Source organism: Phoca vitulina, unplaced genomic scaffold, assembly GCF_004348235.1.
Source record: "Phoca vitulina isolate PV1807 unplaced genomic scaffold, GSC_HSeal_1.0 scaffold13, whole genome shotgun sequence".
Taxonomy (NCBI): Eukaryota; Metazoa; Chordata; class Mammalia; order Carnivora; family Phocidae; genus Phoca; species Phoca vitulina.
The window spans coordinates 8,900,638-8,917,505 of NW_022589716.1; the positions used below are offsets into that span (position 1 = coordinate 8,900,638).

A 16,868-nucleotide genomic window follows, 5' to 3' on the forward strand; every position below is an offset into this window, starting at 1 on the left:
CAGTTGTGTGTTTTATTCTATTTTAAGTCCATATTTTCCTGTATTAGGATTCCCCATTGGCATAGGTTATCTTTTATTATGGGCCAATATATAAAATGTATTACTGGTATATACTTGATGTCAGCATCATGGTGCCATAAGATGTCCCTAGTTTTTGTTCTCACTCTCAAAAACAAATACTCTGTATCCATCCACAAACAAAAGTGTTTTGGGGGACCTGTAGCATTCTGCATACAACAAGGGTCCCAGGAGAAGTCTCACCGACCTGTGCATTGGGTAATAGGCAGACAGATCTCAGTCCCAGCTGTGTACCCTGAAGTGACCCTTTTGTCATTTTGGAGCTTCTGAAGACAATCATACTTGGATGAGAGAACCTTTGTGGATGTCTAGGTTTCTATAGGTGAAGACCCAGCAGTTTGTTGGAGCAGAAACTAAGAGTTTGGGTACATTGGAGTGGGTAATAGGAACAATTTCACTTTACCTGCATCAACTTTACCACAGGGTAGCATAGACAAAGGCCAGAGGAAATCTTTTTAGGCCCATGATTTCTCCTGTGAGGGCAAGAGAGAGCATGTGAGTGAGCATCCAGCTTCTCCAGCTCTGCAGATGCACAGAGAGGCTCATTTCTGTCTTGTCCTCTCCAGAGTACTAAATTGGGAGTTCCATGACTGAGAGGTAGAAAGAGTTTGGGAAAATGGCACATAGGATTTTTTGGTGGCATTAAAGAGACACAGAACCTACTGTACAGCAGACTCTATCAAGAAGCCCACCCATTAACTGCTGGGAAAGCCCCACCCATGGATCCCCCCACTGGGCTATCAGCATCCAGTTTTGTGTGCCTCACACTACCCCCTGCCCCCCATGCTGTAGCTGGCTCACTGTGCATACCCATTAAGGTGGTGGCAAGAGCAAGCTTTGGAAGACTGTTCATGAATACACATGGAAAGCAGGCAGAATCTGCAGTGCAGAGACCACAAACTTGAGTTATAGTGCCACCTTTGGGAAGACAAAAGAGAGGCTGTCAGCACTAGCCTGGTGCATTGTAGAATCAATAGAAGGCATTCATGCTGAAGAATTCTGCCACAAAAGTGAGCAAGAAACATGGAGCAGGTTCATGGAAGGTTGAGAAATTCGCAGAATCTCTAAGAGGAACATGGAAGGTATTTATACCTTGATGGCAATTAGTAAAGACTGGAGGAGGTGACTGCTACTTCAAATGTGAAGACCATAACACAAAACTCCATGAAACATGAAAAACCAAGGAAGCTAATTGAATTTAAATAAAAAAAGAAAAGAAAAAGAAAAACCAGGAAAACATATGACACCAGAGGACCACAATAATCTTCCAGTAACTGAATCCAAAGACATGGAGATCTACAATTTATCTGATAAAGAATTCAAAAAAGCTGTTTTAAGGAAATTTAATGAGCTAAAAAGAAAACACTGAAAGACAGTTCAGTGAAATCAGGAAAACAGTACATTAACAATATAAAAACTTTATCACAGTGTTAGGAATAATGAAAAAGGACCAAACAGAAATTCTGGAGTTGAAGAATTCAATGAATGAAATGGGGGAAAAATGCAGTAGAGCACATCAACAATAGGCTTGATCAAGCAGAAGAAAGAATCAGTGAAATTAAAGACAGGAACTTTGAAATTTTACAGTCAGAGGAAACCTGACTGGAAAAGAAGAAAAAAATGAGGAAGAGTGAAGAAAGCCTTCATGATAGGTGGATCAATTTGTGAATCATTGGAGTTCTAAAAGGAGAAGATGGGGAAAAAGGGGCAGGAAGCCTATTTAAAGAAATAATGGCTAAGAACTTTCCAAATCTAGGGAGAAATTTGGACATCCAAGTTCATAGTGTTCATAGGTCACCAGACAAACTGAACATGAAGAAATCCCTTCAAGACACATTATAATAAAATTGTCAAAGTCACAGACAAGGGAAGATTTTAAAAGCAAGAGAAACAAAGTTTGTAACTTATAAGGTAACCCCCTCCCCCATTAGACTATCAGTGTATTTCTCAGCAAAAATATTACAGGCCATAAAAGAGTAGGATAATATATTCCACATGGTGAAAGGAAAAAAAAAAAAACCCACCAACCAAGAATACTTTACCTAGGAGAGCTGTTCTTCAGAAATGAAGGAGAGATATAAACTTTCCCAGCTAAATAAAAGCTGAGGGAATTTACCTCTAGACCTGCCTTACAAAATGCTAAAAGGAGTTCTTCAAGCTGAAATGAAAGGACACTAATTAGGAACATGAAAATATAAAACACACTGATAAAAATTGTATAGTCAGATTTAGGATACTCTAATACTATAATATGATGGTATATTAACTCTAGTATTAAAAGATGAAAGTATTAAAAAATAGCTATAATAATTTTAAAATATAAAATATAAATACGGGTAAATTGTGACATCAAAAACAAAGCAGGGGAGAGTAAAAGGGTAGAGTTTTTGTATGTGATCAAAGTTAAGTTGTTATCAGTATAAAATAGACTGTTATAAGATGTGTTACATAAAACCATGGGAACCATGAAGCAAAAATCTACAGCAGAAATATGGAAGATGAAAGATATCGGAATCAAAGCATACCACTGGAAAATCATCAGTTCACAAAGGAAGGCAGCAAGAGATGAAAGGAACAAGGCAAGTATAAAAGAACTGGAAACAATAAGATAGCATTAGTAAGTCTTTACCTATCAGTCATTACTTTAAATGTAAATGGATTGAATTTTCTAATCAACAGGCCTAATGTGGCTGGATTGATTAAAAAATAAGGCTCAACTAATTTCATGCCACCCATAAGAGACTTACTCCAGCTTTAAGGGTACATGTAGGTTGAAAGTAAAGGGATAGAAAAAAATATTTCATGCAAGTGGAAACCAAAGGAGAGCACAGGTAGCTATACTTACACTGGGTAAAATAGGCTTTAAGACAAAAACTATAACTAGAGATGAAGAAGGTCATTTATATAATGATAAAGGGATCAACTCATCCAGAAGATCTAACAATCATTCATAAAGGTGCATCAGAAACTGATATATTAATATATAATAGATATATTAAACACAGGTTTGAAGGGAGAATTAGATAATACAATAGTAGTGGGAGACTTCAGTAGATAGATTATCTGGAGAGAAAATCAACAAAGAAACATTGGACTTGAACTGTACTTTAGACCAAATGAACCTCACAGACATAGATAGAACATTTTTATCTGGAGAGAAAATCAACAAAGAAGCACTGGACTTGAACTGTACTTTAGACCAAATGAACCTCACAGACTTAGATAGAACATTTTATCCACCAGCAGCAGGATATACATTCTTCTCAACTGAAGATGGAACATTCTTCAGAATAGATCCTATGACAGGTCACATAGCAAGGCTTAGCAAATTTAAGAAGATTGAAATTATACCATGTAGAAATCAATAATAGGAAGAAAACTGGAAAATTCACAAATACGTGCAAATTAAACAACACAGTTCTGAACAACCAGTGAGTCAAAAAAAATCACAAAGGAAATAAAAAAATACTTTGACACAAATTAAAATGGAAACAGCATATTATGGGATGCTGGAAAAGCAGTTTTAAGAGGGAATTTTATAGTAATACATGCCTACAATATGAAAAAAGTAAGATGTCAAATAAACAACCTAACTTTACATCTCAAGGAACTAGAAAAAGAAGAAAAAACTGTGCTCAAATTTAGCAGAAGAAAATAACGAAGATCAGAGTTGAAAAAGTGAAATAGAGACCAGAAAACTATAAGAAGATAACGAAACTAAAAACTGTTTTTTTTTCCTAAAGATAAACAAAATTGACAAACCCTTAGCTAGATGAAAGGAAAAAAAGGAAAGACTCAAATAAAATGAGACATGAAATAGGAAACATTAAAAATGATATCACAGAAATAGAAAGGATTATAAGATAATGCTATGAACAATTAATGCCAACAAATTGGATAACCTGGGGGAAATGTATGAATTCCTAGAAACGTATAACCTACCAAGGATAAATCAGGAAGAAATAAAATGTTAATTATCCAAATAGTGAGTAAGGAGATGGCATGAGCAACCAAAATCTTCTAACAAAGAAAAGTCCAGGACCTGATGACTTTACTGGTGAATTCTACCAAACTTTAAAAAGTCAGTACCACAGCAACTTCTTTCAAGATACATCTCCAAAAGCTAGTGAAACAAAATGAACTTTTGGGACTTCATCAAGATAAAAAGCTTCTGCACAGCAAAGGAAACAGTCAACAAAATAAAAGAGGCAACCCACAGAATAGAAGATATTTGCAAATGACACTACAGATAAAGGGCTGGTATCCAAGATCTATAAAGAACTTCTCAAACTCAACACCCAAAAAGCAATCAAGTCAAAAAATGGGCAGAAGACATGAACAGACACTTTTCCAAAGAAGACATACAAATGGCTAACAGGACAAATGAAAAAATGTTCATCATCGTTAGCCATCAGGGAAATCCAAGTCAAAACCCCATTGAGATACCACCTTACACCAGTTAGAATGGCAAAAATTGACAAGGCAAGAAACAATAAATGTTGGAGAGGTTGTGGAGAAAGGGGAACCCTCTTACACTGTTGGGGGGAATGCAAGTTGGTACAGCCACTTTGGAAAACAGTGTGGAGGTTCCTCAAAAAATTAAAAATAGAGCTACCCTATGACCCAGCAATTGCACTACTGGGTATTTACCCCAAAGACACAGATGTAGTGAAAAGAAGGGCCATATGCACCCCAATGTTCATAGCAGCAATGTCCGCAATAGCCAAACTGTGGAAAGAGCCGAGATGCCCTTCAACAGATGAATGGATAAAGAAGATGTGGTCCATATATACAATGGAATATTACTCAGCCATCAGAAAGGATGAATACCCAGCTTTTACATCAACATGGATGGGACTGGAGGAGATTATGCTACGTGAAATAAGTCAAGCAGAGAAAGTCAATTATCATATGGTTTCACTTATTTGTGGAACATAAGGAATAGCATGAAGGACATTAGGAGAAGGAAGGGAAAAATGAAGGGGGGGAAATTAGAGAGATGAACCATGAGAGACTATGGACTCTGAGAAACAAACTGAGGGTTTTAGAGGGGAGGGGGATCAGGGGAAGGGTTAGGCCGGTGATGGGTATTAAGGAGGGCACATACTGCATGGAGCACTGGTATTATACGAAAACAATGAATCGTGGATCACCACATCAAAAACTAATGATGTATTGTATGGTGACTAACATAACAAAAAATAAAATTAAAAAAAAAGTCAATACCAGTTCTCAAACTCTTCCAGAAAATTGAAGAGGAGGGAACACTTCCAGACTCATTTAATGAGGCCAGTAATACCCTGATACCCAAGCCAGATAAGGACACTAAAGGAAAAGAAAACCAAAGGCAGTATCTCTGATGAATACAGATGTAAAAATTCTCAACAAAATATTAGCAACCCAAATTTAGCAGCACTTTTAAAGGATCATATGCCATGATCAAGGGACGAAAGGATGGTTCAGCATTATCAAACTAATAAATTTAATACACCTCATTGCAAAAATCATATAATCATTTCAGTAGATGAAGAAAAAGCATTTGGCAAAATGCAACATCCTTTCATGAATAAAACTTAGCAAATTGGGTTTAGAAGTAACATACCTCAACATAATAAAGGCCATGATATGACAAGCCCACTGCTAACATCATACTCAATGGTAAAAGGCTGAAAGCTTTTTCTCTAAGATGAGCAGCAAGACAAGGGTGCTCACTCTCACCACTTCTATTAAACAGAATACTGGAAGTCCTAGCCAGAACAAGCAGGTAAGAAAAGGAAACAAAAGGTATCCAAATAAGAAAGGAAGAAGTAAAATTGTATGTGCTTGGAGATGGTATGATATATGTAGAAAATCCTAAAGACTCCACCAAAAAACTGTTAAAACTAATGAAAAATTCAGTAAAGTTGCAGGATACAAAATTAACACAAAGAATTTAGTTGTGTTTCTGTTCACTAACAGTGAAATATCTGAAAAAAGAAAGGCAACAGTCTATTCAAAATAGCATTGAAAGCAAGCAGAAACTTAGGAATCAACTTAAGCAAGGAGGTAAAAAGATCTGTACACTGAAAACTATAAAATGCATTACTGTAGTCCAGCTGCTGATGGTCTTGTCTGGTATAGATTTATTATTAGCAGTGTGGAGGCCAGAGAGTATAAAAAAATTTAGGCCATTTGTGCTTTATTTGAAGGGAGTCTCAAAACATCAGGAAAAGGAATGAAGCACTGATTGGAAAACTTAATTGTTTTTAAAAACAATTCATTTTTTATCCCTTAGGAATCGAAATCAAATTATGGCAAATATCAAAATGGAAACTCTAATGAAAGAGTAAAAGAAGAAATGTTTATAGAAACTTCCAAATTGATTCATTCTTGTGAATATAAATGTGAGCCAGAGTCTGAGAATTGTTTCTCCAGCTCAGAGCTGGATAACATAGGTGATATTAGCTGGTTAGGTGATATTGTTGGTTTTATAGATACATGCCAAGCTCTGTACATAAGTCTATATCCTGAGAGAGATTAGATGGAATATTTCCAATCTGTAACTTAAAAAATCTTTTTGATAGTTGCTTAAGATCACAGTTTTCCCCCTGAGGATAGACTCTGAGTGCAAATGACAATGAAATTCCTATCTAATGTATATAGTTTGTGCAACTTTGCATTCTTAATATGCAAAGTGGTTGCTACATTAAGATATCAACTGTATTGGCTTTTTTTAAGATTTTATTTATTTATTTGAGAGAGAGAGAGAGAGCATAAGCAGGGGAGCGGCAGGCAGAGGGTGAGGGAGAAACAGGCTTCCTGCTCAGCAGGGAGCCAGATGTGGGGCTCTATCCAGGACCGGGGGTCATGACCTGAGCCGAAGGCAGACACTTAACCGACTGAGCCACCCAGGTGCCCCTATCTACTGTATTGTTGATAGAGTATTTCCATCCTGAAATCTGGCTTCTATTTTAGTATATATTAGATGTTAATCACAAATTTCCTTTTCTAATGGGAAATCTTTTCTCTTTTACAGGGGATCTTTCCTGCAAATTACATTCACTTGAAAAAGGCAATTGTCAGTAATAGGGGGTGAGTAGTTGGTCTTACTAAATTTATTTATAGTTTTTATAGGTTGCAGAGGAAGGCTTTTTTCTTTTTGGCTTATAGTATAAAATATGCTATTAATATGTTTTCCTGCCAAAAATAAATTTGCTTTATCAATTTATCATATACATAATTCTGAGGATACAACTATTTCTTAAAATACTGACAACTTTAATCTGTTTTCTTGTATACTGGAAAGGTAACCTGGTTTGAATTTTATAAAAACAGTTATGCATGCAGCATGTTTTTTACAATTATTTACATTTTGAGAATAGTTTCTGATAGGATAACAAGTGCAATCTCTGATAGAAAAGAGACAAGATGTAAATATATCAAAATGTTAACATTGGTTATTTTTGCATATTCAGATTATGAGTGATTTTTAGAAATTCTTTACTGTCATGCCCTAATTTTAAAAGTAATAAATATATATTATTATAAAATTGTGATTTTATTTTTCAAAATTTATCATTTTAAAATATAAAATTTAAGATACTATATGATAGATTTTGGTACTAGAAATAATGTTTTTGAGCAGAGGTTGAGAAAGCATGAGAGTTTCGTTAGGGTTGAGTCAGGAAAAGAGAAACTTATGAGTCACTTTATAAGCTAGAATTTAATGTAGGGAACTGTTTACACACATTTGGAAAAATGAAAGAAAAAAAAAGAGGATATACCAATATAATCCAAAATAATAACTGCAGAAAGAAGTCTATACTCTAATGGCTGGGGAAACAAAAGATAATGGGTTGGGGATATCAGAACTCAGGAACTTGGAAGATGGATCTTGAGACACTGGAGATCAAATTCTGAGGAGACGACATCACATGGCTGCTGCTGGTATGTATGAAGAAGGACAGTGAGGCTGTTTCTGGGAATGCCAAAAGCAACTGGAGGCTGGAACCAATTTTTCTCTGGTGGAACGGTTTACAGGAACAGCAGGAAACACTTTTTATTTCCTTTTCCCCAGTATTTTCTAGTGCCCCCCACCAGACAAAGGAGCTTGTGAGGCAAAGTTGGCAAATCCCAGCCTCAGAGTTGGTGCTTAGAAGGGTGGATTTAGAGATGAGAGGTATTAGTAAATGACTGGTATGGCTTCTAAGATAAAATTTGTTACTGAGGCATAGTAAGATTATAACTAAGAAGATTCTGATATGAATGCATGACCAGCATATTTTTTATTGTTTCCCTTCTTCTTTTATAAAATACCAGACACAAGAATATAGAGACAGGAAACTTGAAAATCCTTTTAGTGAACCTTTGCAACATATAATCTACTACCTCAAATTTATAGGTAAGGACTGCCAAAAGCATCAAGATTGGATAGAAGTTGTGTGGAAAAAGGAAAAGGGAGTGTCTAGACTAGGATCAGGAGGCATATATTTCTGAAAGTACTAATAAAATACATTTTCTGAATGTGAATGGCTCACCTCTAAACACAAAAATAATACCCCTAATTTATAACAGTTTAATAATGGGACTGATGAGAACTGAAATGTGGCAGAAACTACATGGGGGTGAGATGAGAAAAGGAGATAGAATATTTAGGGATCAAGAAATAGTGCCTCAGAAAATGCCAGCAAAATCATATATTTCGGATAAAAAGGGACTCATCTTAAATCCAGGAGCAATGTTCCCATTTATAATAGTTGTAAAGTAAATTGGGGACCACTTTGCTAGCAGAAAAATCCATACCTAGATTCAGTTTGTTTCAGGAAGGCAAAGGAGATACGGCTTAAAGAATTACACAGAGCAGCCATATTTATTGGAAACACTCTTTCTCCAAGGAAGCAGAGAAACAGTCTTTTGGATGTACATCTTAGAAAGCTACATAGAATCAATTTAGTGTACAAACCTCCAGCACTTTGATGGTCCAGAATAATATTTCTAAAATCTTAAGAAAGTATTAAAAAAAAACTGTTTTCAAGTGTTGAAGAGCAATCAATGTAGGAGGGTCTTTTTTCCCCAAGTTTTTACTTAAATTCCAGTTAGTTAAGGTACAGTGTAATATTAGTTTCAGGTGCACAATTGAGTGACTCAACACTTCCATACAACACCCAGTGCTCACCGCAAGGTGCACTCCTTAATCCCCATCATCTATTTCACCCACCTTCCCACCCCCACCCTACCCTTGGCAATCAGTTTGTTCTCTATAGTTAAGAGTCTTTTCTTGGTTTGCCTCTCTCTCTCTCTCTCTCTCTCTCTCTCTCTCTCTGTCTTCAAATGTAGGGAGGATCTTGAGGAACTTTGATTTTTGAAGGAAGTGGGGAATGCATATGGGAACTTTGGCTTTTTTTTCCACAGAGAATTTTTCAGTTTGCTGTGATGTGGTGCAGCAAGCAGATCCCAAACAGAAAGTGGTAGTCTTTCAGGGATGAGGAAACAGACATTGGAGTTTGGAACTCTCGGGGAGACTAATTAGAAGTAAGAGATTAAAACCCAGAGAGTAGAGAACCTCAGAAAATGGACCTTAATCTCTTACAAATTTCCCCCAAGTAATTGAATGAGTTCTAGCTTCTTTTGGGCTGTGTAAGACTCAAGGAATCTAGTAGAAGAGTACAACTAGCAAACTGAGTAGACTTTACCAGCCACTTAATATTGGTGAGAAAAATATTAGAGTTCAAGGACTGGCAAGTTATAGGGGCCTTGGTAAAATATTTGGGCCTTCTGTTGAGATCCTTAAAAGAACATACCCTATATATAGGGCCATGCCCTTGGATAAAGGACTAAACCAAAGGTATGTGGGCAAAAGTGAAATAGTCCAGTCCTAACAAAGTATAAGCCTCTGAAAACACAAGGGATGTTAGAAGAACAAATAAAAACACTGAATACTGTCATCCAGAAATAGCAACTGTAATGGATCAGTGTATTTCCCATTTCTTTATGCATGGTATTTTTACTCTGTTCCCTGTTAGAAGTTGATTCTCCTTTATCCTTTTCCCCCCACTCTTATAAATATTACCTTGAGGATATATCTCTTTTTAGTATCTTTTTTCCTCCTTAATTTCTATGACAATTCTTGTTTCCATTCTTCCTCTTGGGCCACACTTTGTTATTCTTCTCAGACTCCTATTCCTATTCCAAGCCCTTAAGTACTATTAATTCATGAGCTTTATCTCTAATCCTTTACATGCAAAGTGTGCCTGTCTTGTTCAGGTATAGTAAGGCAGATGGTTTGACTACAGTGTGTGGAGGTGAGGTCAGTAAAAGCAGAGGAGTCCAGAGTGGCAGCAAGGTGATAAATATTGTAAGGCCTTGTAGGCCATGTCAGGGGTGTTATCTTTTATTGAATGAGCCAGGGAGCCACTAAAAATGTTCAGAAAGAGAAGGGACATGTTTTATTTAATTTTAAAAGTGTTATTCTAGGCTACTTTGTTGAGACTAGAAGTATAGTGGGGCAAGGTCAGAAGCAGGGAGACTTGGTAGAATATGCCATTCACTGAAATGTGGAAGTTTGGGAAGGGATATGTTTTGGGGAGAAAATCAAACGATTGAGTTTTGTACATGTTAAATTTGAAATGACTCTTAGATTCTCAAGTGGAGATGTCAAGTAATCAGTTGACTATATGAATGTGGAGTTCTGGGGAGAGTTTGGAGCTTCAGGCATAGATTTGGAAGTCATCAGCATCCAAATGATATTTAAAGCTACAGAGCTGGATAAGAACAGAAAAGGAATTACTATAGATAAAGAACTGAGGTGAAGACAATACTGGGGAACTGTAGTGTTTAAAGATAAGATGAAGAGGAGAATCAGTGAAAAGAATCTGAAAAGTTGTGACCAGGGAGGTAGGTAGGTAATGAGACAGTAGTATCTTGGAGACCAATCAAAGAAAATATTTAGAGGATAGGCTAATCAAATATGTCTGGTGTTGTTGAAGTTGAGTAAGATTGAAGATCTTGTAGAGTGAGAGTGAAAGCCTGATAAGAAGAAATTTGAGAGAGAATGAAAAAAGAGGAAGTAGATAACAGTAAAGACTCAAGTTATAGCCCTTAAACCATAACTGAATGGCAGATGGGAACATACTTGGTTTGGGGATAATTTTTCTGTGTAGTCCTTTTAAAAAAATCATCTGGGGCATCTGGATGGCTCAGTCGGTTAAGTGTCTGACTCTTGATTTCAGCTCAGGTCATGATTTCAGGATCGTGAGATTGAGCTCCACATTGAGTTCCTCACTCAGTGGGCAGTTTGCTTGAGACTCTCTCTCTCTGCCCCTCCCCCTGCTCTCTCTCTCTCTCTCAAATAAATAAATCTTTAAAAAAATAATCTGATTCGAAATAAGTCAGAGAAAGACAAATACCATATGATTTCACTCATGTAGAATTTAAAACAGATGAACATAGGGTAAGGGAAGGAAAAATAAAATAAAAACAGAGAGGGAAGCAAACCATAAGAGACTCAACTTTAGAGAACAAACTCAGGGCTGCTGGAGGGGGCGTATGTGGGTGATGGGCATTAAGGAGGGCACTTTCTATGATGAGCACTGGTGGTTATATGTAAGTGCTGAATCACTAAATTCTACTCCTGAAACCAGTACTACACTATATGTTAACTAACTTGAATTTAAATTTAAAAAAATCATCTGATTCTTCTTATCTAATTTTTTATTTTGAAAAATTTTAAATCTATAGACAGGTTACAAGAATAATATAAGTAACACTTGTATCCATTCCCCTAGATTTACCAGTTACCAACATTTTACCATACTGAGCTCATTTTCTTCCCCCAGCCCTGCTTTTAACATAAATGAAGCAGGGGAAATCGGAGGGGGAGACGAACCATGAGAGACGATGGACTCTGAAAAACAAACTGAGGGTTCTAGAGGGGAGGGGGGTGGGAGGATGGGTTAGCCTGGTGATGGGTATTAAAGAGGGCACGTTCTGCATGGAGCACTGGGTGTTATACACAAACAATGAATCATGGAACACTACGTCAAAAACTAATGATGTAATGTATGGTGATTAACATAACAATAAAAAATTAAAAACAATGATTATCAAAAGCAATAAAAAAAGAGTAAGTTTTAGACATTCTGAGACTTCACTGTTAAATATTTGAGTATGTGTCTTCTAAGAAAAAGGACATTCTTTAATGTAATCACAATATAATTATTATACTCAAGTAATTTAACATGATACAAATAGTACTTATAAAATACCTAGTTCATATTCAAATATCCCTAATTTTCCCAAGAATGTCCTCTTGTAACCTGTTTTGTCCGTTTGCTTTTTTTGGTGGGGGTATGGTCCAGGATCCAATCAAGAATTAAGTATTGTCAGGCTTCTAGTTACAGATTGAATAAGTCATGGGAAATAAAGGTACAGCATAAAGAATGTAGTCAGTGATACTGTAAAAGTGTTGTATGGTGACAGAACTTGTGGTGAACACAGCATAATATATAGAGATGTTGAATCACTATGTTTTACACCCAAAACTAATGTAACATTCTGTGTCAACTATACTCAAATAAAAAAAAATTTTTTTTTTTTTTTAAAGATTTTATTTATTTATTTGAGAGAGAGAGAATGAGACAGAGCACATGAGAGGGGGGAGGGTCAGAGGGAGAAGCAGACTCCCTGCCGAGCAGGGAGCCCGATGCGGGACTCGATCCAGGGACTCCAGGATCATGACCTGAGCCGAAGGCAGTCGCTTAACCAACTGAGCCACCCAGGCGCCCAAATAAAAAAAAATTTTTTTAAAGCTTCATTATTGTTACAGAAATGCAACAGATTTCTGTACATTGATTTTGTATCCTGCAATTTGACTGAATTCGTGTATCAGTTCTAGCAGTTTTTTTGGTGGAGTCTTGTAGGTTTTCTACATAGAGTATCATGTCATCTGCAAAGAGTGAAAGTTTGACTTCTTTCTTGCCAGTTTGGATGCCATTTATTTCTTTTCGTTGTCTGATTGCTGAGGCTAGGTCTTCCAGTACTCTGTTAAACAACATAAGTGAGACTGGGTATCCCTTTCATGTTCCTGAACTTAGGGGAAAAGCTCTCTTTTTCCCCCATTGAAGATGATAATAGCTGTGGGTTTTTCGTGTATGGCCTTCATTATGTTGAAGTATGTTCCCTCTAAACCTACTTTCTTGAGCGTCTTTATCATGAATGTATGTTGTACTTTGTCAAATGCTTTTTCTGCATTTATTGAGAAGATCATATGGTTCTTATCCTTTCTTTTATTAATGTGGTGTATCACCTTGATTGATTTGCAAATATTGAACCACCCTTGCAGCCCAGGAATAAATCCCACTTGATTGTGGTGAATGATTTTTTTAATGTACTGTTGAACTCTTATTTGCTAGTATTTTGTTGAGAATTTTTACATCCATGTTCATCAGGGATGTTGGCCTCTAGTTGTCTTTTTTAATGGGGTCTTTGTCTGGTTTTGGAATCAGGGTAATGCTGGCCTCATGGAATGAGTTTGGAAGTTTTCCTTCCGTTTCTATTTTTTGGAACACTTTCAGAAGAATAGGTATTAACTCTTCTTAAGGAATAGCACAGAGGATCATAGAGAAAGGGAGGGAAAACTGAATGGGAAGAAATCAGAGAGGGAGACAAACCATGAGAGACTCTTGACTTTGGGAAAAAAACTGAGGGTTGTGGAAAGGGAGGTGGGTGGGGGGACAGGGTAACAGGGTGATGGGTATTAAGGAGGGCACGTGATGTGATGAGCATTGGGTGTTATATGCAACTAATGAATCATTGAACATTACATCAAAAACTAAATGTCTTAGCAGTCTACAGGAACAAAGCATTTCTATCAAGCTAGCTTCCAGAAGGAAATGTAGATACAATAAAATGTCCTTATAACCTGCAGCCCATTGACAGATACTTGAAGTGGGAAGAATGTAATGTTCCTCCAGGAAGCTCCCGACTACATTCATGTTAATGCCTTGCTAGAGGGAAAAACAACCTTTACTTGACAATGGTAAGGCCTCTGGTATCCTGTGAGTCTCTAAAATGAAAAGCTTTTTGAAAACCTCCCTTTTCCTTACCTCCCCCACCCCATAGTATATAATCAGCCACCCTTCACAACCCTGATGCAGCAGCTCTTTCTGTCCATGGGTCCTGTCCCTATGCTTTAATAAACCACCATTTTGCACTAAACAAACAAACAAAAAACTAATGATGTATTATATGTTGGCTAATTGAATTTAAATTTAAAAAAATAAAATAAATGATTATAAGCTTTCAGTGTAAATGGGTTCTGTGACTAAGTGGAAATTGACAGTTGTGCTGGTTCCTTGAGAAATTGTCTTCTGTGTATAGGATTCACTTTTGTTACGGAATTGTTTCTTAGACCATTTAGGAGAGGATACTTAGGATAAGATTGTTAATAAATAAAGCACATGTTTTACACACACACACAAAAATGGTTGGTTGAATTCCCCTGTGAAGCCATCTGGCCCTGGACTTTTGTTTGTTGGGAGATTTTTGATTACTGATTTGATTTCTTTGCTGGTTATCGGTCTGTTCAAGTTTTGGTAGTTTATATGTTTCTAGGAATTTATCCATTTCTTCCAGAGTGTCTGATTTGTTGGTACGTAATATTTCATAATATTTTCTTATAATTGTTTGTATTTCTGTGGTGTTGGTTGTGATTTCTCCTCTCTCACATGTGATTTTATTTATTTAGGTCCTTTCTCTTTTTGATAAGTATGTTCTTTTTTCCTTTTATGATATTTACATGGTTGAAGTGCCCAGGTACTTGTTTTGCAAAATGTCCCTCAATTTGTATTTGTCTAAATGTTTTCTCCTGGTTAGATTCAAGATTTTGGATTGCAATACTACATGGATGATGTTGTGAATTAAAACATGCATATTTCTCCTGCGTGTTGAACCAGTGCTTGATAAGATTAGAAAGACTGGGACTTGGGGCTCTACCTTAGTAAATATTAGGCAGGAGCAAGGGCCTTTCAATCAGAGAACATGCATTGTGTTTCTATCATGTGCCTTCTTCATTGTATCCTGCCATACCTGTGAGAAAGATGACCCTGTGCTCTTGATGCTTCTTAAGGTTATCATCTGCTTCTTGGAAAACTTGTAGCATTTGTGCTGAAGTACTTTTTGTTTTTTATGTGGTTGACAGGGCATGAAATTACTTGACTAGGCTATCTGTGGAATTTTTTTCTGGGGACTTTTATATTTTTCAGTTAGCTTTTGAAATTTTTCTTGACATCTGGGTTTTCTCATTCTTAAAATGATTCAAGTAGAGTCATCACTTTTTGTAAAGTTTCAGTGAAAAAATATACATTTGTAGGGGCGCCTGGGTGGCTCACTTGTTAAGCATCTGCCTTCAGCTCAGGTCATGATCCCAAGGTCTTAGGATCGAGCCCCACATCAGGCTCCCTGCTCAGCGGGAAAGCCTGCTTCTCCCTCTCACACTCCCCCTGCTTGTGTTCCCTGTCTTGCTGTGTCTCTCTCTGTCAAATAAATAAATAAAATCTTTAAAAAATGTACATTTGTAGTAAATTTGAAGATTTCAGGGCTGATAAGGAAAAAGACATGACTATGAGATGCGAATAACACATTATGAGCTTTATTTAGGTAGAGCTTTGACAGGTTAAGGTAAGTCCCTCACAGCTGGAGACCTCCCAGAAACAGCAGTGCAGGGCCATCCCTATAACAGGAAGAGGACACAGGAACCCTTGGGAGAGAAGGGATTTTTGTATCTAGATTATATTACTCATCTGACCTCAATTTTTTTTTATATTCAGTTAGCCAACATATAGTAGTACATCATTAGTTTTTGATGTAGTGTTCAATGATTCATTAGTTGCATATAACACCCAGTGCTCATCACAACACGTGCCTCCTTAATACCCATCACCTGGTTACCCCATTCCCCCACCCCCTCCCTTCTATAACCCTCAGTTTGTTTCTCAGGGTCCAGAGTTTCTCATGGTTTGTCTCCCTCTCTGATTTCTTCCCATTCAGTTTTCCCTCTCTTCCCCTGTGGACCTCTGCGCTATTCCTTGTGTTCCACATATGAGTGAAACCGTATGATAATTATCTTTCTCTGCTTGACTTATGAGATTATGTTACTCATCTGAAAGATGGGAAATCTCTGGGTCAGAGAGCACCATAGAATAGCAGCAGTTTATGGTCTTTTTTAGTACCAGGGTTTGTTTAACCTGTGGGTAGCAGGTATTGAGTGCAGCTTCATTAATGTAAAATGGCAGGCTCTAAATGGCTAAAAATATGCTTATTTGGGTTATATTAAAAGCAGTTGGATGTATAAAATTTTGGCACTGGTGGGCTCTGAGCTAATGGTGCTCCCTTACCGTGAAGAAGTAAATAACATAGGGCCCAATATACAGAAGGTCACTTTTGCACATTTATATAACACCATTACATTATGAAGCACTTATAAATATTTTTTATTTTTAAATTGCGGGAAATTAGGGTCATGATTTAAATTAGGAATAGCCAACTTCTGTAGTTTTAGAAGTTGTCAGTTTTACTGATCACTAACCAAATTTCAGTTTAATTGAAAAATAATTGGGTGATGGGCATTAAGGAGGGCACTTGATGTAATGAGCACTGGGTGTTATATGCAACTGATGAATCAATAAATTCTACCTCTGAAACTAATAAAAAAGAAAGAAAGAAAAGAAAGAAAAATATATCTAGGGTCAAATTATAAATGGACTAAATGTATTTTAGGAGGGAGGTACCAGGTATTACAGATAGGTCAGTGACAT

General features: G+C 36.8%; 1 protein-coding gene across 4 annotated transcripts in view; it reads left to right on the forward strand.

Annotated features, from left to right (window-relative positions):
• The window catches only part of DOCK3 (dedicator of cytokinesis 3), a 571,728-nt gene that overhangs the window by 199,353 nt on the left and 355,507 nt on the right, over nt 1-16,868 (forward strand). For all 4 annotated transcript variants that reach the window (XM_032411365.1, XM_032411366.1, XM_032411368.1 and 1 more), the window contains exon 4: nt 7,094-7,149. In XM_032411365.1, coding sequence (XP_032267256.1) covers nt 7,094-7,149 — 56 coding nt within the window. The remainder of the gene's footprint in view (nt 1-7,093; nt 7,150-16,868) is intronic.